Source organism: Trachurus japonicus, chromosome 20, assembly GCF_045865225.1.
Source record: "Trachurus japonicus isolate A0001 chromosome 20, Traja_1.0".
In the NCBI taxonomy this organism is placed as follows: Eukaryota; Metazoa; Chordata; class Actinopteri; order Carangiformes; family Carangidae; genus Trachurus; species Trachurus japonicus.
Window position 1 is genome coordinate 2,612,169 of NC_140926.1, and position 22,382 is coordinate 2,634,550.

Sequence of the window (22,382 nt, forward strand, 5' to 3'; positions counted from 1 at the left end):
ATTTGTCTAAATACCAGCTGTTTATAATTTTGTTCAGACGAATTTGGCGCTACTCAAGCTAGGTTGCTGAAGAGTTTCTCTGATGACTTTAGGTGGAGGCAGGCTAACACTACCCATACACTTCCAGTGTTTGAGCTAAGCTAATTAGCGACTTTAGGTGGAGGCAGGCTAACACTACCTATACACTTCCAGTGTTTGAGCTAAGCTAATTACGGCGATACGGCTCTATCTCCCTTGTTACTGCACGCACAGTCGAAAGGATGGTGTCTATCTGCTGGTCATGGACTCAGGAGTGAGGCAAGACACGGAAAAAAAAATAAAAAATGTTGGCATATCCCTTTAACGATAAGTGTTTTGCTTCAGAGGAGAAATGTGATGTTTAAAAATGCCACTCTTACATTGACTCCAGTTGTTCCCATTAGGGCAGAATTCAAAATGTTCTCAACAATTCAGTTTTTGAGATAAAATTCTGATATTTGGGAGTGCTAAACACACCCGAGCAAAGCATTTGGTCTGTCCACTGGAACAGTCTCAATGTATTTGTGAAGTCCATATCAAATAAAATAAACATTAACATAACATATTTGCCAAACTTCATCAACCACAACTCCAAAATATTGTGTTAACGATATACTATAGTGTATAATATATAAAATGCTAAATATTTTATCATTTTTTTGTCTGGTTTATGTTTACAGTCAAACGTTTTCATGCACTGGAGGCTAATATCAAAAAATTGGGGTGTTAACTTTGTGGAGGACGGTCTGAAGATGCAGTCGCAGCAAATTTGGTGACAATTGAGCAAAAAATTGTTGGAGAAGAAAGATTTAATACGTTTTAATAAGTGATAATAAGTGATGACTTCATCATTTGTGCTGCATTTAATTGGACAAAAGTTTCTAAAGTTGCAAAACTGTGGCACGTTCAGTTGGTTTGTTAGGAGGAAAAAGAAGAATACTGCCCAAAACAATAAATTTAATAAGCTTTAATTTTAGTTTAAACCGGTTTAAACGGGTTTAAACAGGTTTAAAGCAGCAGCATTTGAACGTTTCTCAGTTTTAATCTTCCTGTGAAAACACAAAGCGCCTCAGACTCAGACCGACGGCGACCGCTCGGTGTTTCACTCGCTGTCCACGGTCGAGGACGAAGGTCAAACGGAGCGGGCTTCAAAGGCGTCGCTGACACACACACACACACACACACACACACACACATGAAAACAAACTTCACACACACCACCGCTGTGTGTGTGTGTGTGTGTGTGTGTGTGTGTGTGTGTGTGTGTGTGTGTGTGTGTCCTGCTGAGACCGAACATGATCAAACACTCAGCAGTTTGTTTTACGTCGTCACACCGAACACTTCCTGTCGGGTTCGGGTGTCATGACGACGACGACGTAGCTGTTTGTTTATCGTTCACTAAGAAACTACGGATGGTGATGATGTGATGGATGGAGCTCACACTGCGGCATTGTGGGAGTTGGAGTTCAGGCAAACACAAACACACACACATGGACACTGCAAAAACTCAAAATCTTAGTTGATGAGTCTTATTTCAAGTGGAAAAAGATTAGTTTTTTGATTGGTGTTTAGTTTGATAAACTCTCTTTATGGAGGCTCTCACATGCTTCACTGCAAAAACTCAAATATCTTACCAAGAATATTTGTCTTATTTCTAGTCAAAATGTCATTTTTAGTCAAAACAAATCTCATTATACCTAAAATAAGACTCATCACATTAAAAAGCAGCTTGTTTTTAAGACATTTTTTACTTTTTTCAAACATATTTTCACTTGAAATAAGTAGAAAAATCTGATAGTGGAGCAAGTTTTTCTTTCTTATTACAAGCACAAAAAAACTTGCTTTCACTGGCAGATTTTTCTACTTATTTCAAGTGAAAATTAGTTTAAAACAAGTGAAAATGATCTAAAAACAAGTTAATTTTTAGGTGATGAGTCTTATTTTAAGTGGAAAGAGATTAGTTTTTATTAGAAATGAGACATTTTGACAAGAAATAAGACAAATGTTCTTGGAAAGATTTTGAGTTTTTGCAGTGAATCCATCCTTTAACAGCCGGCCGCTCTGCTCTACTCTGCCCCCTGGTTGCCGTGACGACACACTGCAGCCGGTTCATAACAGCTGATAGATGATGTGACAAACGAGTTTCAGTCTGATTCTCGTTCGTTCCTCGTTTGTTTGTTTTCCTTTTCTTCCTTCTTCTGAGGCGGAAAATAAAAACATACAAATAAAAAAACTTTATTTCTCTGTTGTTACCGAACACAGGAAGTGGTTTTTAATACGAATCAGCAGCTGATTGCAACACGACCAAGAGCTGGTTTGAATTAAAAAAATAAAAAAATGCTGTTGACCACTCAGGAATCCAGAGTTTCACACACACACACACACACACGCAGGATAAACAGAGCAGCCAGTGTGATGATGATGATGATGAAGAGCCACACCCTGCAGCTTCTCTTCCTGTTAAACCACCAATTAGCTGAGTCACCGCCAGAGACCAAACCCACCAATCAGACATCTGAGGATTTATTTTCCAAAGAAAATAGAGACTTTGACTTGTTGACAAGGTTTTTCTCTCAGGGTCAAAGCCTAAAAACAGTCTAGGTATTTAGACCTTAAAGGGATAGTTCAACATTTTGTCAAATTGGCCCATTGCCATAATCCCTATAGTCATAGCAGTAGGTTCGTTACCTTTAATTGTCGGTGCAAGCTATTTTTAGAACGGCGGAGCAGAGCCGTGAGCTGCTCAGAGCTACGCTACGGAGGCTCATTATGGGATTTCTCCGTTGGTTTCCCTCATCATCAAACTCATCAAATACACAATCCAACAACTCCACAACGCTCTGGTGGACAAGTTGTGAGCTGCACATTCAGCACGCTATGAGATAATAACACAACGTTACCAGACAGAGTTGTTTTAGAGGGAAATACAGAGACTGTTGATGAAAAACTGTCCCTGAAGGCAACGCGCATCAGTGGTTTTGCATGAATTTACCTCTAAAACAACTCTGCCTATCCCTTTAAAAAGTCTTAAATTTGTTAAAGTATTGTGTTCAAGTCTTAAATAATTTTAGACAGGTCTTAATTTTCTTACCTCAAATGCTCCTGCAACACTTCATTGTGCTTTATCGAATGTATTTTTGACTACAAACGAGCACAAACGCACAATTTATATGTTGCAGCCAATTTACTTTGCCAGTAATTTAGTGACTCTGCATTTCCTTTGTACATTTGTTTGATAAAAGCATTGCATTTCATCCAAAAAGGTCTTAAAACATCTTAAATTTGAGTTGGTGAAACCTGCAGAAACCCTGATTGAGTGTTTCCAGTGTTGGACCTGTTGGCAGAGAGCTGTATGTGTGGTTTTAAAACAAAAGCTACATGTTTTTATGTTGTTCTATGATAGATTTCTCATGTCAGAGATGATATCATAGATAAGTTAAAGAGCCACAGACTGCACATCTTTAAATCAGAGGAATAAACACAGAAACAAACTGGTTCAATGTACAAAACAAGCTTCAACACTTCTCCGATGTATTTCTTTAAGTCTTTTATTTTGAAAGCGTTAACCAGATGTGTGCTGTGCGTCCTCAGGCCCACGGAGCTGTTCCGCAGCTGCAACGTGCAGTCGGACCAGGGAGCCATGAACGACATCAAGCTGTGGTCCAACGGCACCATCAAGATGCCGTTCATGAACATCCCGGTGCTCGACATCCGCAAGTGTCTTCCCGACATGTGGAAGGCCGTGGCCTGCTCGCTGCAGATCAAACCCTGCCACAGCAAGTTCAGAGGCAGCGTCATCTGCAAGTACGTTTTCATTCATGAATTTACTTGTAAATAATGGTTTGTTATGTAATGATATGCCAGATTTATCTCAAGGGCTTATTTCCATCTCCACAAAGCAAATTACAGTTAGACAAAGACAAAACCAATGAATATATGGGTCAATGAGGAGATGCAACCCAGTGTTAAATGGTGTAACCGGTATCTTTTCATATAAATTTGATAATTATATACAGGGAAATAAATCTGGATGCAAATGTGGAATAAATGTAATTCACTTTTGCAATTTAACACTAAGTTTCTTGACAAATTTTACAATATTTTGACTCATTATTAAGAAGAAAAGTTGTTGTTTTTTTTTATCCAATCCAATCCATTTTATTTATAAAGCGCAATTTTAAATAAACACAAAGGTTTCCCAAGTGCTGCAAAGTAAAATAAAACCCAATGAAACAAGATAGATAGATAGATAGATAGATAGATAGATAGATAGATAGATAGATAGATAGATAGATAGATAGATAGATAGATAGATAGATAGATAGATAGATAGATAGATAGATAGATAGATAGATAGATAGATTGTCCACCCCAGACTTTAGAATAACTTTAGTTACTTTAGTCCTGCTCAGATTTGCTAAAATGCATTAAAATTCAAATACAGAAGTTCAGCAAGTAATCTATTACAATGTAATGTTTTAAGTATACTTTTAAGTACATTTAAATCCGCTGTAGGAGGATAAAATGGCTTTTGTGGCTGCACCATTTGACATTTTCAGGACATTCAGGTTTTATATGCCATTATATGAAACAAACATGAATATAAAATTTACATTTTAACAAATCTGAGGCTTTGAAAACAGTTTTTTATCATTTAAAACATTTTTTTATTTGTCACTGACCCATCTATATAAAAGAGTGAACACCCGCAGGAGATTTTAACACAGAGGATTTCAACACATTTTTTCACGTTTAACTGTGTTGCTCATATCACAAACGCACGATTCTCACAAGTTGAACCTCGTTGTAAAGGCGACTAATCACTAATCAGACTTTCCAACAATATAAAATACACAATAACACCAGTTGGTTTCATTAAAGGGGAGAAGACGGACTGAAGGTGCAGATCTACACTGTAAAAACTCCTTTACAAGACGTTATTTTAATTTCTAGAAGTGAAGTAGAGTTGTTCTGAATTAGCACGATGGATATTAATGATCTGATTCATTAAGTTTTCTTTCTGAAGCAGATTTGCACTTGAATCTTTAAAAAAGCTCCGGTTTCATTTTTATTTTTCAAAGTTTATGTTTTCATATTGGCTGTTTATTATGGTCTGGAAGCTTAAAGTTGCATCGTTCATGTTTGTATTTGTGTTGAGCCTCTAACGGCTGGAAAATCAGTTCAACAGTGACTCAGCAAATTTGTGTTTTTACTGTTGAGTCGTTTCTCTTCGTCTCAGTTTGTTGTTAGTTGCCCCAGTGTGTATATGTGTGTGTTACTGATGTGTTATTGTGTGTGTGTGTGTGTGTGTGTGTGTGTGTGTGTGTGTGTGTGTGTGTGTGTCAGGTCGGACTGCGTGGACATCCTGACTCAGTGTGGGGACAGGAAGCGTTTCCATGAGGGTCAGACCCCAGAGAGGATCTGTGAGCTGCTTTCTCCCATCGACGACCCTGAACGCTGCATCCCGCTGCACCGATACCTCAGTGAGTCGCCGCCGCCACGGGGGGTTCAGGGGCATCGGGACAAACCAGCGCTCACTCACTCTGTAACCTGTAACAAAAACTAATTAAAGCCACAACTTAAAGACGTTTATATGTACACTAGTATCTGTATGTGATGACATCAAGGAGCCTAAATTGACACAAATTAGACCACGGACCCCCATTGGGCAAAATTTTTAAACAAACACCAGAAATACACAAATATTTGTTCTGAGACTGAAGAAAGTTACTTTTTTAAAGTCAATGTACATTCAAATTAGTGCCAACAGTGTGAATTTTTGGAAATATTGTAGACAAATATCTGGGGAAAAAGTGGTACAATTTCTCCAAAAAAAAAATGTGGTAAAAAATTCTCAAAGAAATGAAAGTTTAAAAAAAAAAAAAACTACAAAAAAGTGGCAAGATTTCTCAAAAAAAAAAAAAAAGTTTAAAATTTTCTAGTAAGAAGTGGCAAAAAATTTTCAAAAAAATAAAAGTAAAAAAAAATTAATCTAGCAAAAAGTTGTAAGATTTCTCAAAACAAAAAAAGTTAAAAACGTTCTAGAAAAAAGTGCCCCTGAACGCTGCATCCCGCTGCACCGATACCTCAGTGAGTTGCCGCCGCGGGGGGTTCAGGGGCATCAGGACAAACCAGCGCTCACTCACTCTGTAACCTGTAACAAAAACTAATTAAAGCCACGACTTAAAGACGTTTATATGTTAAAGGGATAGTTGAACATTTTGGCAAATTGGTCCATTACCATAACCCCTATAGTCATAGCAGTAGGTTCGTTACCTTTAATTGTCGGTGCAAGCTATTTTTAGAACGGCGGAGCAGAGCCGTGAGCTGCTCAGAGCTACGCTACAGAGGCTCATTATGGGATTTCTCAGTTTCAAACTCATCAAATACACAATCCAACAACTCCACAACGCTCTGGTGGACAAGTTGTGAGCTGCACATTCACCACGCTATGAGATAATAACACAACGTTACCACACAGAGTTGTTTTAGAGGGAAATTCAGAGACTGTTGATGAATAACTGTCCCTGAAGGCAACGTGCATCAGTGGTTTTGCATGAATTTCCATGAAAAATAACTTGCACCGACAATTAAAGGTAACGAACCTACTGCTATGACTATAGGGATTATGGCAATGGACCAATTTGCCAAAGTGTTTAACTATCCCTTTAAGTTTCTGTATGTGATGATGGAGTCGGACCTGCAGGTGGTTTCATCTGCTGCCACCAGGGGGCAGAACAACACCGAGGCTGAAGCTCCAGTGGGTCACAGTGATTATAGATTATTGATCATCAGGGCTCCAGGTGTTCAAAAGGTTTAATCTGAATCAAAATAATCTGGATTTGGAAATCCCTTTTTTTCCCATCCAGGATCAATAATCAATAATCCATCTTTACTTTTATCCAGGTTGGATTGTGAGTGTTTAATGTGACTGTGTGACTTCTTATCCGGTCTGGCTATGTACTGTAGATATATATATATTTTTAAAACAAGCAAATAAACAGTACATTAGTCAAATACATTGTGAATATTTAATAATATAACTTGAAATTTGATGTAATTATCCAGTATTTGGGGAAAAGGTCTTAATTTGTGGGATAATCAAAAATTAACTTGATTGACTTTATCACTGTTATGGTTTAAAAATCAGGTGCAAAATATAAATAAATCAATAAATGTTTTTAAAGCCTACTACATTATAAATGTAGTTTGAATTTAAGTTTGAATTTAATTTAAATGACATTTTGTTCCTGAATCCACCAAACATCTGGGATCAGAATAATCCTGATGTTCTGGATCAAAGTTTTCCTGATCCGACTAAAAAGTTCTGAACAACACAAACTGAGGGTTTGATCCTTTCTTTTTCCAGCCCCCAGTTCCCTTGGCAACAGCATCGTGGAGGAGGTGATCCATCCCTGTAACCCCAACCCGTGTCCTAGCAACCACCTGTGTCAGGTGAACCGGAGAGGCTGTCTGGACGAGCTCAACTGTCAGCCGCACCTGTGTGTCCCAGGTGTGTGTGTGTGTGTGTGTGTGTGTGTGTGTGTGTGTGACGGTTGTTAGAGTTTAACATTTTTCTTTTTCTTTTCTTTTTTCTTTAGTTTTTTCAGTTTGCATTTTTATTTCAGTTTAGTTTTAGTGAGTTCAACTAATGATTACGCAGATTTAGTTTAGTTTTATTTTTGAGGAATTAGTTAGTATAATAGTTTTTATTTACCTACAAAGATGAACTAACCCAAATTTGTATGAAACCTAAAAGGGCTCAAATGAAAACCTCTCCCATTAAAACAATAAATAAAGACCACATTTGTTACAAATAAAGGCAAAAACTATATGAAACAATTAAATGATAACAAGAATGAGAAGGAAAAAGAAGCAGAGTGATTATTATACAGTCAATATAAGAAGTAGATAGATAGATAGATAGATAGATAGATAGATAGATAGATAGATAGATAGATAGATAGATAAGCGCTGATACCTGGAGTTTGGAGTTACACTGCAAAAACTCTAAATCTTACCAAGAATATTTGTCTTATTTCTAGTCAAAATGTCATTTCTAGTCAAAATGTCATTTCTAGTCAAAACTAATCTCATTATACGTAAAATCACATAAAATGTAGCTTGTTTTTAGACAGTTTTTACTTCTTTCAAGCAGATTTTCACTTAAAATAAGTAGAAAAATCTGATAGTGGAGCAAGTTTTTCTTTCTTATTACAAGCACAAAACACTTCTTCCTTTCACTGGCAGATTTTTCTACTTATTTCAAGTAAAAATTTGTTAGAAACAAGTGAAAATGATCTAAAAACAAGTTCATTTTTAGGTGATGAGTCTTATTTTAAGTGGAAAGAGATTAGTTTTGACTAGAAATTAGACATTTTGACAAGAAATAAGACAAATATTCTTGGAAAGATCTTGAGTTTTTGCAGTGCAGGAGGAGGAGGTGGAGGGTGATAAAGATCTTTCCAAGAATATTTGTCTTATTTCTTGTCAAAATGTCTCATTTCTAGTCAAAACTAAACTCTTTTCACTTAAAATAAGACTCATCACCTAAAAATGAACTTGTTTTTAGATCATTTTCACTTGTTTCAAACAAATTTTCACTTGAAATAAGTAGAAAAATCTGACAGTGTTTGGTGTTTGTAATAAAAAAGAAAAACTTGCTCCACTATCAGATTTTTCTACTTATTTCAAGTGAAAATCTGCTTGAAAGAAGTAAAAAGTGTCTAAAAACAAGCTACTTTTTAATGTGATGAGTCTTATTTTAAGTAGAATGAGATTAGTTTTGACTGGAAATGAGACAAATATTCTTGGAAAGATGTTGAGTTTTTGCAGTGGAGTTCTCCTTTTTTGGTTTTTTATTTCAGTTTACTAAATTATTATTATTTTTTATGTGTGTGTGTGTGTGCAGGCTGTAAGCTGGGCGAGGCCTCAGAGTTCCTGGTGCAGCTGGACGCTCGTATCCAGGTGCCGACGCGGACCGGGCCGTCGGGATGCTACGAGGTCTGCAGCTGTGGCGCCAGCGGCCGCCTGGAGAACTGCGTGGAGATGCCGTGTGTCGACACCAGCAAGAGCTGCAGCGTGGGGGGGCAGCGGAAGAGTACGACACACACACACACACACACACACACAGACACACACACACTCTGGTGTAGGAAATAAATGAAACTGAGTCGTTACTTCCTGTGGAGAAACTGATGGAGTTTCATTTCACTTAATCTTTTTATGTTAATGAGGGATATTGACTCAGAAGTCGACAGTTTACTAAAACTAAACCTAATCTTTTATCAGTTCGAGCACAAACAGTAATATAAGATTTTCTTAAAGTTACGTCAATAAGAGCAAAACTTACTCCTATGAATCTTTGTGAATATGAGCCGAGGTCTGAACCAGCTCTTTGTAGGCTACACTGCAAAAACTCAAATTCTTTCCAAGAATATCTGTCTTATTTCTTGTCAAAATGTCTCATTTCTAGTCAAAACTAATCTCTTTCCACTTAAAATGAGACTCGTCATCTAAAAATTAACTTGTTTTTAGATCATTTTCACTTGTTTCAAAAACATTTTCACTTGAAATAAGTAGAAAAATCTGCCAGTGAAAGCAAGTTTTTTGTGCTCGCAATAAGAAAGAAAAACTTGCTCCACTATCAGATTTTTCTACTTATTTCAAGTGAAAATATGTTTGAAAGAAGTAAAAAGTGTCTAAAAACAAGCTCCTTTTTATGTGATGAGTCTTATTTTAGGTATAATGAGATTTGTTTTGACTAGAAATGACATTTTGACTAGAAATAAGACAAATATTCTTGGTAAGATATTTGAGTTTTTGCAGTGTAACAAGTCTGGTCTCTCCTCCTCTATGTCTCTAACCCTCCTCTCCTCCATGTGCATTTGATTTCAACGAAGTGTTATTTATCATCTACAACAGTGGTTCTCAAACTTTTTTACATCAATGACCCTAAATTGACACAAATTAGACCACGGACCCTCCTCCATTGGGCAAAATTTTGAAACAAACACCAGAAATACACAAATATATATGTTCTGAGACTGAAGAACGTCACTTTTTTAGTCAATGTAGGCTACTTTCAAATTAGGGCCAATGGCTGAATGAAATTTTGGAAATATTATAGAGAAATTTCTGGGGAAAAAAGTGGTACAATTTCTCCAAAAACATTTAAACATTTCTAGAAAAATGTGGTAAAATTTTTCAAAAAAATAAAAGTTAGTGTAGTCTTATTAGTTGGGATACCAACTGGAGCAGAGTTAAAGTGGCAATACTAAAGAATTAAAGGTCCCATATTATGCTGTTTTTCAACTATTTCATATGGGTCTAAGTTGTCCAACCATATAGTATTCCTAGTGTATTGTCCCCAAATCAATCTGCAGCTCTACATCTCAGTAATCTAAAAGTGGCTCTCCAGAGCTCTCCTGAGAACGAGTCATTTCTGTGTCTGCACCTTGAAATGCAAATAAGATGTGTAAACCACGTCCACTCCACACCTGTCACGGGGAGAGGGTGTGGTTTTCACTACAGGTACATGTGCCAGTGTTGACATTGGGAATAGGGATGTGGTCGGGCATTGATTTGAAAAAAAAAAAAAGTTTCTGAACCTCTCATCTTGTCTGTCGCTGTTACGGAAATGTCTCAGCGGGCGGAGCTCACGTTTTTCCAGACTGGCCCAGAGGGAGGATAAGGAAGTACCGGGAGGTGGAGTCACCTGAGTTCAGCGCATCCTGACGTCAAGTCTGCTAGCACTTCCAATTCGACACGATCTCAAAAAAGTGTAGAAATCAATTAAGTGAGAGAACAGACTTTTTTCACCTCCAGGCGTCATAGAAAGGCCACGTAACACATAGGACCACTACAAAACCAGGAGAACGTGGATTTTGCATAATATGGGCCCTTTAAGGTGGAAATACTACAGAGTTCCTGTTTAAACAAGCTGCAGTTCCTCTCCTGACCACTAGAGGGAGTTATTCTCCACAGACTCAACACGGTCACAGTCACCTGTTAACATCAGTGTGTGTGTGTGTGTGTGTGTGTGTGTGTGTGTGTGTGTGTGTGTGTGTGTGTGTGTGTGTGTGTGTGTAGACCACGGCTCCTCCTTCAGAGTCGACTGTCACACCTGCTCCTGTTTTGCTGGAAACACCATCTGCTCCACCAGGGAATGTCTGAGCTCCGACCACGACCACGACCACAAGCACTTCACCGGTACAACACACCACCACCTCCTCCTTCTCCTACTTATCTCCTCCTTCTGTCCTCCTCACCTCCTCCAGTCCTCCATCTCATCTCCATCTCTCCTCCTCCTTCCTTCCTCCTTATCTGAGATTGAGATTTATTTATTTTTGTAAAAATGGGAACAGCACATATTGATGGGCATTGACATGTAAATATGTGGGATTGTAGCCAAGTGGCTCATTTCCATCCCCAGTCCCATTAGCAGGTTGATGTTAGACATAAAAAACAATGAAGATAAAAAGTACAAGAAGTAAAAAGTACAAGAGGCAGGACTAGGACAACAAAACACTTTGACATCTTACACACAACATATATGAAGGACAAACATAAACCAGCAGTTAACTGACCATAGACGGTTAAAAGAGTGGGTAAGGGGACCAACAGGTTACTGAGAAGTTATAAAGTGCCACAGTGCTGGTTAAAGTGCTGTGTGCTAAAGTGACGAGTGCATAAGTGCAAGATTGAATTTAATTTGATTGCACAATGCCCCAATAAAGTGCAGGATCGACTTAAATTGCACTATCCCATAACACACGATTGCACAGTCAGATGTGTGTCCAATATTGCACAAAGTTTGTATACATAAATGTATGATGTACACACCATTGTATGAAATTGAGATACATATGTTTATGTATACACAATACAGAAAAGAAAAGAAAAAAAAGAATACAGAGTGGTGCCCCATACAATCAACCAATCAGGCGAACATACACCTCTAGACTTCATCATCACAGGTCTGGTTTTGCCTTAAGAGCTTTGGCAAAGGAGGTATAAGAGTTGGAAGTTCACTTTTCCTGAGTGGTACAACAGGAAAAGTGCTTTTGGTCAAGCTGTATTCTCCTTCTGTCCTCCATCTCTCCTATCTCGCCACCTCTCCTCCTTCTCTCTGTCTCTCCTCCTTCTCTCCTTCTCCTCCTTTTCTCCTCTGTTTACCTCGGCGTTGCAGAATCAGGCTTTTATTTTGAAATTTTCCTGTTTTCTCTTGTAAAATGAGTTTAAAGTGGAAAAGTCAGAACTTTTATGTTAATAATCAATAATCTCTCTCTTCCTCCTCCTCCCCCCCCCCCCCCCTCCTCCTCTCCTCCTCAGGCCTCCCCTGCAGCTGTCCTGATCACTTCATCCCCGTCTGCTCCTCCAACGGTCGGACGTATCCCAGCGCGTGCGTCGCTCGCTGCCTCGGCTTCAAGGATCATCAGTTCGTCTTCGGACAGTGTCGCCTCGGCAACGCCTGCTCCTCCAAGCCCTGTCCCCGCAGCCACAGGTAGCACCTCCTCCTCCTGCTGCTCCTCTTTTCTGTCCGAAGTTTCTCCTCATCATTCGGGAGCTTTTCGAGCATTTCGTGCAGCGTAGCACTAGCTCGGCTGAAGTCAGTGCGCCCACTTCCGGTTTCTTCCCGATTACGAATACGAATCCAAATAGTGCACTGGCTCTACACCCCCCTCCTTCTCCTTCTCTCTCTCCTCCGGGGTGGTGCGTGGCGCAGTGGTTAAGGCGGCCGCCCCATGTAGAGGCTACAGTCCTCAACGCAGGTGTCCCCGGTTCGAGTCCCGCGTCGGGCAGACCTTTCCTGCATGTCAGTCCCCCTCTCTCTGCCTCCCCCTTTCCTGTCCATCTCACTATGCTGTCGAATAAAGGCAAAAAAAACAAAAAATATACTTCTCCCTCTCCTCCTGTTTACCTCGACGTTGCAGAATCAGGCTTTTATTCTGAAGGTTTCCTGTTTCCCTGTGGTCTCCGTGGCGACAGATGTTTGATGTTCACTGTGTTATTTTGTGTGTGTGTGTGTGTCTCTCCAGGTGCGTGCCGCGGTACCGTGTGTGTCTGAGCGACTCCTCCGACTGTCCTCAGTTCGAGTGCGTCGGTCGTCCGTCGTCGTGCGACAAGAACAGCGTGGAGCCGGCGTGCGACACCGACGGCCTCGTGCACCTCAGCGTGTGTCACCTGCAGCAGGCGGGAAAAACGCTGGCCTACATGGGCCACTGCCAGGTAGGGAGTAATCTATTACAGTTACTACGTAGTTACCTAACGAACCTATACGGCTAAAACTATAGGGATTATGGCAATGGGCCAATTTGCCAAAATGTTGAACTAGCCCTTTAAAATAGTAATCATGGGCCACTGCCAGGTCATGATGTAATCTATTACAGTTACTAGTTACTTGTTAAAATGTAATCATGGGCCGCTGCCAGGTCAGCAAGTAATCTATTACAGTTACTAGTTACCTAACGAACCTACTGCTAAAACTATAGGAACTATAGCAATGGGCCAATTTGCCAAAATGTTGAATTATCCCTTTAAAATAGTAATCATGGGCCACTGCCAGGTCAGCAAGTAATCTATTACAGTTACTAGTTACCTGGTATAAAATAATCATGGGCCACTGCCAGGTTGGGAAGTAATCCACTACAGTTACTAGTTACCTGTTAAAACGTTATCATGGGCCACTGCCAGGTCAGGAAGTAATCTATTACAGTTACTAGTTACCTGGTATAAAGTAATCATGGGCCACTGGCAGGTAGGAAGTAATCTATTACAGTTACTAGTTACCTCTTGAAATAGTCATCATGGGCCACTGCCAGGTCAGGGAGTAATCTATTACAGTTACTAGTTACCTGGTATAAAGTAATCATGGGACGCTGCCAGGTCAGGATGTAATCCACTACAGTTACTAGTTACCTGTTGAAATAGTAATCATAATCATGGGCCACTGCCAGGTAGGAAGTAATCTATTACAGTTACTAGTTACCTGTTGAAAACGTAATCATGGGCCACTGCCAGGTCGGGAAGTAATCCACTACAGTTACTAGTTACCTCTTGAAATAGTAATCATAATCATGGGCCACTGCCAGGTCAGGAAGTAATCTATTACAGTTACTAGTTACCTGTTGAAATAGTAATCATGGGCCACTGCCAGGTCAGGGAGTAATCTATTACAGTTACTAGTTACCTCTTGAAATAGTCATCATGGGCCACTGCCAGGTCAGGGAGTAATCTATTACAGTTACTAGTTACCTGGTATAAAGTAATCATGGGACGCTGCCAGGTCAGGATGTAATCCACTACAGTTACTAGTTACCTGTTGAAATAGTAATCATAATCATGGGCCACTGCCAGGTAGGAAGTAATCTATTACAGTTACTAGTTACCTGTTGAAAACGTAATCATGGGACGCTGCCAGGTCAGGATGTAATCCACTACAGTTACTAGTTACCTGTTGAAATAGTAATCATGGGCCACTGCCAGGTCGGGAAGTAATCTATTACAGTTACTAGTTACCTGTTAAAACATAATCCAGGTCAGAGTGTAATCCACTACAGTTACTAGTTACCTGTTAAAACGTTATCATGGGCCACTGCCAGGTCAGGAAGTAATCTATTACAGTTACTAGTTACCTCTTGAAATAGTCATCATGGGCCACTGCCAGGTCAGGGAGTAATCTATTACAGTTACTAGTTACCTGGTATAAAGTAATCATGGGACGCTGCCAGGTCAGGATGTAATCCACTACAGTTACTAGTTACCTGTTGAAATAGTAATCATAATCATGGGCCACTGCCAGGTAGGAAGTAATCTATTACAGTTACTAGTTACCTGTTGAAAACGTAATCATGGGACGCTGCCAGGTCAGGATGTAATCCACTACAGTTACTAGTTACCTGTTGAAATAGTAATCATGGGCCACTGCCAGGTCGGGAAGTAATCTATTACAGTTACTAGTTACCTGTTAAAACATAATCCAGGTCAGAGTGTAATCCACTACAGTTACTAGTTACCTGTTGAAATAGTAGTCATGGGCCGCTGCCAGGTCGGGAATTAATCTATTACAGTTACTAGTTACCTCATGGGCCACTGCCAGGTAGAAAGTAATCTATTACGGTTACTAGTTACCTGTTGAAATAGTAATCATGGGCTACTGCCAGGTCAGGAAGTAATCCACTACAGTTACTAGTTACCTATGGGCCACTGCCAGGTCAGGAAGTAATCTATTACAGTTACTAGTTACCTATGGGCCACTGCCAGGTCAGGAAGTAATCTATTACAGTTACTAGTTACCTATGGGCCACTGCCAGGTCAGGAAGTAATCCACTACAGTTACTAGTTACCTGTTAAGAAGCTTTATTGTCACTGTAAAAAAAAAAGGAATACAATGAAATTTCTGTTCTGGAAATATATGCAAATGAGCGCATATTTAATTAGATATGGCCTCATTTACATATTGAAACATAACATGTGTGTGTGTGTGTGTGTGTGTGTGTGTGTGTGTGTGTGTGTGTGTGTGTGTGTGTGTGTGTGTGTCTGTCTGTGTGTGTGTGTGTGTGTGTGTGTTGCCAGGAGTCGTGCAGGAAGCAGCAGCCGGTGTGCGGCCACAACGGAGAGACCTACAACACGGTGTGCGACGCCTTCACCGACCGCGTCGCCGTGGACTACGAGGGCCCGTGTCACGCCGTGGGCGCCGTGTCCGACGTGGTGGCGCTGGAGTCGGCCTGCGGTTCGATTCCCTGTCCGCCGCTGTCCACGCCCGGCTGCCGGCCCGTCACGCCGCCAGGTGGGCGGAGCTAAAACATCATCATAAAAAAGGGTCATTCCGCCAAAAGAGCACCATTTGCTCGTTGTAACTCTTAAAAATTAAACTTCATTTTTCATTCCATTTCAGTATAGGATGTTTTAATATACACATTTACTCATTCAAAATGAGTTCTGGTCAATCTCAGGCTACTTTATTTAATTTATTGCAACTGTCGAAAGTTTATTATCATTGCATTTTAGAAGTATGAGTAACAGCAATGAGATTTTAGCATAAAACCAGCAATTGTGTGAAATCCAGCCAAATAGCATCTATACTAATAGCTGGAGCACACAGAGCACATTCCTAGGATTTAACTGAATATTTTACTTTTTAAAGTTTTTTTAGTGTAGATATAATATGAAGTCACACTAATATGCAAAAAAAATTTTGATTTTAGAAGGATTTTGATCATTATGCAATGTGCATTGAGGTAAAATATAGCGTTTGGCTGTGGGGACAGGCAACAAAGGCTATTTTTCAGTGTTTTGAAAGCCTTTTTAGAGTAATTAAAAAATGATATATCTTTAATTTCTGCAGTGATTAATGTGATTAATGTGTATGGTCTTTGTTAATTAATTAAATGTAATTTATATTATATTATTACATGTTTTTATACATTTAATATGCCAGGGACAGAAATGGCGCTCTTTTGGTGGAATCGCCCATAAATATAATTCTCAGATAGAAACATTAACGGTGACGTCGTCTTGTCTTCTCTCTCTGTGTTTTTAGGAGCGTGTTGTCCCGTCTGCGCCAGCATGCTGCAGATCCTCTGGAACAAGGAGCAGATGAACACGTTCTCCAAGGTACCAACCCATCGATCACACTGACTGATTAAAGAATTAAAAAATAAATAAATAAATAAAAATGAACCATAAGTACCGGTAAGATAAGATTAAAAATTCAAGTTCAAATGAGAATAAAAAAGACATAAAAGAACAGCGGTGACACGACTCTCATGCTGAGTTAAAAAGCTGAAGAATAAAAGTAAAGTTTTAAGATGTAATTTAATTTATTTTATTGTATTTCTAGTGGTAGTTCGTTCCACAATTTAGGAGCTAAACACAGAAAATGTTCCATCACCTCCTGGTTTTAGTCTTTTGGGAAACAACGAGGAAGAAGAGCTGATCAGCTGAGGGAGTGGAGATATTCAAGAAGTAGGACATTTATTTATGAGCTGCTGATCTGTTTAAGGCTTTAAAAAAACAAAACAATACAATTTTAAACTTGATTCTACAATGTACTGGGAGCCAGATATAAACCGATATAAGGTGCATCCAAACGTGTAGAAATAAAAGCTTTAAAAAAGAATCACTCACTCACAATCACTAAAATATAAAACAGATTTAATCTTGGATTAGTTTTTGTAATGAAGTGAAGCTGAAGTTTTGTTATATTTTATGTTTAAATATGTAAATGAGGCAATATCTAATTAAATATGCGCTAATTTGCATATATTTCCAGAACAGAAACCTGAACAATGGATAAAGCTACTTTAAAAATTCTTGTTTTATTTAGTTGACATATTAGAGTCTTTAGTTTTTCCAGAGGAGGATTGTGGATATCTCTTTTTATCACTCTGTAAATGAGAAAATACTGTCACCAGCCCTAAAAAAAACCATCTAATGTCTCCATGTTTTTAGTAATAAAATGTTGTATAAATGAGGCTGTGAATGATATATCAACAATCCCCTCTGTAAAAACCTTCAGGATATAGAAAGGGATCAAAGTGGCAGGTTTGGTGTCTGTAAGTGCTGCTGAAGTGTTAAAGTTTGGGTTTTAAAACAGTTTAAATGAGAGTTTAGGTGTAAAGTGTTGTTATTGGTGTGAGGTGTAGTTACAGCCGTCGGCCACCGGGTGGAGCTGTGACACTGAAGTTTCCCAGTTTGTTTCCTGTGAAGAACAAAACTACACTGCAAAAACTCAAACTCTTACCAAGAATATTTGTCTTATTTCTAGTCAAAACAAATCTCATTCTACTTAAAATAAGACTCATCACATTAAAAAGCAGCTTGTTTTTAGACACTTTTTACTTCTTTCAAGCTGATTTTCACTTGAAATAAGTAGAAAAATCTGATAGTGGAGCAAGTTTTTCTTCCTTATTACAAGCACAGAAAACTTACTTTCACTGGCAGATTTTTCTACTTATTTCAAGTGAAAATTTGTTTGAAACAAGTGAAAATGATCTAAAAACAAGTTAATTTTTAGGTGATGAGTCTTATTTTAAGAGGAAAGAGATTAGTTTTGACTAGAAATGAGACAAATATTCTTGGAAAGATTTTGAGTTTTTGCAGTGGAGGAGGAGGAGGGTGATAAAGATCTTTCCAAGAATATTTGTCTTATTACCATTTCTAGTCAAAACTAAACTCTTTCCACTTAAAATAAGACCCATTAGCTTGTTTTTAGACACTTTTTACTTATTTCAAGCAGATTTTCACTTGAAATAAGTAGAAAAATCTGATACTGGAGCAAGTTTTTCATCCTTATTACGATTCTTCTGCTTATTTCAAGTGAAAATTTATTTGAAACAAGTGAAAATGATCTAAAAACAAGTGAATTTTTAGGTGATGAGTCTTATTTTAAGAGAAAAGCGATTAGTTTTGACTAGAAATGAGACATTTTGACAAGAAATACGACAAATATTCTTGGAAAGATTTAGAGTTTTTGCAGTGTAACTCCATTCACCTGCAGAAACAGAGCAGCAGGTGTTCACACAGATGTTCCAGATGTTTCCTGAGTCGACCCTTTGACCTCTGACCTCTGTGTGTGTGTGTGTGTGTGTGTGTGTGTGTGTGCGTGCAGCTGAACCGGAACCAGCCGGTCACCGTCCACGACGTGCTGCAGATCCTTCGGCTCCACGTCTCGGTGCCTCAGTGCGACGTCTTCGGCTACTTGAGCATCGACCACGAGCTCGTCGTGCTCATCGCGCCGGTCGACCAGCAGCCGACGCCTCTGCAGGTAAAACACGGTCAAGTCTGTTTGTTCCCACGGTCACTGAACGCCTCTGCAGTAAACACACACACACACACACACACACACCAGAGTAATTTGTTGATATTTTCAGTCCGGTTGAGAAGTTGTTTATATCCAGTTGTTTACTAGGTGACAGAAAAGTCAACAGGAAACTCACCGACTGGTTCTGATTCAGCAGATCAGAGTCAGTTTGTTCCCACGGTCACTGAACGCCTCACACCAGAGTCTGAGACAGAGAGAGGAACGAACGAATGAACGAATGAACGAATGAATTAATCAACGAATTAATCAACGAATGAATGAATGAACAAATGAACGAACGAACGAATGAATGAACAAACTAATGAACGAACGAATGAACGAATGAACAAACTAATGAACGAACGAACGAATGAATGAACAAATGAATGAATGAACGAACAAATTAATGAATGAACTAATGAACGAACGAATGAATGAATGAACAAATGCACAAACGAATTAATGAACAAATGAATGAATGAACAAATGAACGAACGAATGACTGAATGAACGAATGAACGAACGAATGAATGAACGAACGAACGAATGAATGAACAAACTAATGAATGAACGAATGAACGAATGAATGAGTGAACAAACACACGAACGAATGAATGAATGAACGAATGAATGAAAAAGAAGAAGAAAGAGAGAGAAGTTTCACCTCCAGATGTTTTTTAACTGAAATAAAGAAAACTCACTTTATTCTCACTTTTCAAAATAAAACACCACAGGAAGTGAAGAGCAGAGCGTCTGTCTCCGTAGCGACAGAGGTTGAAGGGGCTCTGGTGTTTGTTTTTGGGGGTTTTTTTTAAATCTGGAAGTCGATTTATGTTAATACGAACACGAAAACTTTATTACCCACCGAGTGGAAATTGCTCTTTGGTTTCACCACCATAGACATGTCTCACAACATCAGAACACATAATAACACAATAAAAACATTTCAAGGATAGAAAATATATAAAAAATAGGAAAACCCTCAGCAAAGGATAAAACAGGAGTCAACAGGGCAGGCTACCTAGCTACCGCATTCTGGTCTTATTTATTGCGTTAACAGCTTCTGGGACAAAGGACTGGTTGTACAGGTTCTTCCTTGCCATCGGTCGTCTAAACCGCTTCCCTGAAGGCAAAAGCTCAAACTCGCTGTACATGAGATGAGAGGAGTCATTAATTATCTTCTCAGCTTTACTTCTAATTCATTCATCATAGAGACAGCTCAAATGTTTCTGTGGCTTCCCTAAAATCTTAGAGGCCATGTTCACTTTTTTCTGCAGTTTGTTTCCCTCCCTTTAATATTCAGGTTTCTGTACCACATGATCATATTAAATGATAAGATACTTTCCACCAGGCTCTTATACACCGTTTCTAAAATACTTTGACTCACTCCAAAACTGTTAAGCTTGCGTAGCCAAGTGGAGGCGTTGTGAACATTTTGATCCGTATTACAGTTTTTCTCAGTTGCTAAAACACTAAACCCTGTTGTCTGAACCAAATTCTCAGTTGTCTGAACCCACTGATTGAATCAGTCACTCTTTTGGCAAAACCATCAGCACTTTTCACCTGTTTAGACACAACTTACCAACACATTTTCATTGTGATGCACCTGTGTTGCATAATGCTGAGCACAGGTGGCAAAAGTCAAACACAAGTAAAGCACAAGTTTCACCGGTTGAACACAACAACTCAAAATTGATAACACTTGTGTCCAATGATGTGAGGGAACATATACTGTAGCTAGTTCAGGATGAAGTCCTGTGGTCTGATCCAGTACAGAGAAATGATGCTGTGGCTGAGTTGTGCACTTCTCATTTCTATATTTTTGTACTTTATTTTTACGTAGGCTTACTGCATACAAGTACTAAATGCACAAGATTTCTGTTTATTTTTGTACTGTACAAGTACTACGTGTAAATGCACAAGATTTATGGTTTTTGTACTCCTTTTTTTTTTACTATGTACAAGTGCTAAATGCACAGGTTTTTTGTTTTGCAAGAGGAGAAGATGAGAGGCGACAGGGTGAAGAAAGAAAGGATGAGGGAGGGAGGGAGGGAGGGAGGGAGGGATGAACTGGGCAGAAAAAAGAAGGAAGGAAAAGGGGATGAAATGGATGTGGAGAGGGAGGGAGGAGGGTGAAAGAAAGGGAAGGAGAGAAGTGCTACAGTGTAAATGCAGAGGTTTTTTGTTTTGCAACATGCATTTAGCTACAGTGAACGATAAACATTTATTTCTACAGCTTCATGTCCTGAGCTTTGTGTTTTCTATTTTTCTATGTAGTGTTTAGTGGCTGCTCAGTAGTGTTTTTAATTTTGATTTGACAACAGAGTTCAGTTTTGGGCACAGATTGAACTGTTTTGAGGTGAAAGTTTGGTTTTGCAAGAAGAGTCTGAGGTTTTGTGAATGTAGCTTGAAAATTGGGGTTTGTGTTCACAGTTTAGAGAAAATGAGAGAAGCTTTCGAGAAATGTGTCTTAGCAATCGAGAAAAACTGTAAATTGGAAGGTAAGCAGCTTGATCAATTGACGACGCTGCAGGTTTCCTGGTTTGTCACTGTGTTTTTTTTTCCTCCTGGGTCAAGGAAGAAAGGAAGGAAGGAAGGACAAAGGGAAAGATGGGAGGAAAAAAGGAAGGGAAAAAGGATTGTGGAAAGAAGGAAGGGAAAAAGGAAGTAAAGAAAGATGGAGGGAGAGAACAGATTCATTCAAGGAAGGAAGAAGGGAGGAAAGAAGGAAGGGAAAAGGGAAGGAAAGAAAGATGGAGGTATAGGGAACAGATCAAGCCCATTGGATCAAAAGAGGAAGGAAGAAGAAGTAAGGATGAAGGGAAGGAAGGAAGGAAAGAAGGAAGGATGGAGGAAGAAAACAGATTGGGTCAATTTGAACAGTTTCAGCTGCTGTTTAACATCTGAGTGAAGGAAAAACCAGAGAAACAGAGGATGAAGGTTTTATACAAACGGAGAAATGAGAGAAGAACAGCCGAACACACACACACACACACACACACACACACACACACACACACACACACACACACACACACACACACACGGCAGCTCTGGTGCTTAATTTCTGGCAGGATTTTAGTTTTAGCTGTTACTAAGCAACAGCTCCTCACCTGTGATGTGATGTGATGTTCTGTTGATGCCGAGGCTTCGTCTCAGGTCGCTCAGTTCGCTCAGGTGTGTGTGTGTGTGTGTGTGTGTGTGTGTGTGTGTGTGTGTGTGTGTGTTTCCTCTGATGTTGATCTCTGCGATGCGTTCAAGTGCAAAATTACACAACTGTGACAAAACTCTGTGAAACTCGGCACAGAAGTTTGGTTTTAAAATGAGGATTTGTCCTCAGAGTGGAGGTTAGGGTTAGCTACTGTATTACATTCATTATTTGATTTGAATTGAATGAACTTTATTGATCCTGAAGGACATGTACATAGATTCTACTACAACTGTTACCAGACAGAGTTGTTTTAGAGGGAAATACAGAGACTGATGATGAAAAACTGTCCCTGAAGGCAACGTGCATCAGTGGTTTTGCATGTATTTCCCTCTAAAACAACTCTGTGTG

At 39.2% G+C, this 22,382-nt stretch overlaps 1 protein-coding gene across 1 annotated transcript in view; it reads left to right on the top strand.

Moving 5' to 3' along the window:
• The window catches only part of LOC146966178 (reversion-inducing cysteine-rich protein with Kazal motifs-like), a 79,032-nt gene that overhangs the window by 55,067 nt on the left and 1,583 nt on the right, over positions 1–22,382 (top strand). The window contains exons 11-20 of the mRNA XM_085763979.1: positions 3,610–3,822; positions 5,365–5,501; positions 7,388–7,531; positions 8,930–9,118; positions 11,110–11,229; positions 12,352–12,523; positions 13,059–13,248; positions 15,595–15,808; positions 16,562–16,635; positions 18,632–18,787. Coding sequence (XP_085620105.1) covers positions 3,610–3,822; positions 5,365–5,501; positions 7,388–7,531; positions 8,930–9,118; positions 11,110–11,229; positions 12,352–12,523; positions 13,059–13,248; positions 15,595–15,808; positions 16,562–16,635; positions 18,632–18,787 — 1,609 coding nt within the window. The remainder of the gene's footprint in view (positions 1–3,609; positions 3,823–5,364; positions 5,502–7,387; positions 7,532–8,929; positions 9,119–11,109; positions 11,230–12,351; positions 12,524–13,058; positions 13,249–15,594; positions 15,809–16,561; positions 16,636–18,631; positions 18,788–22,382) is intronic.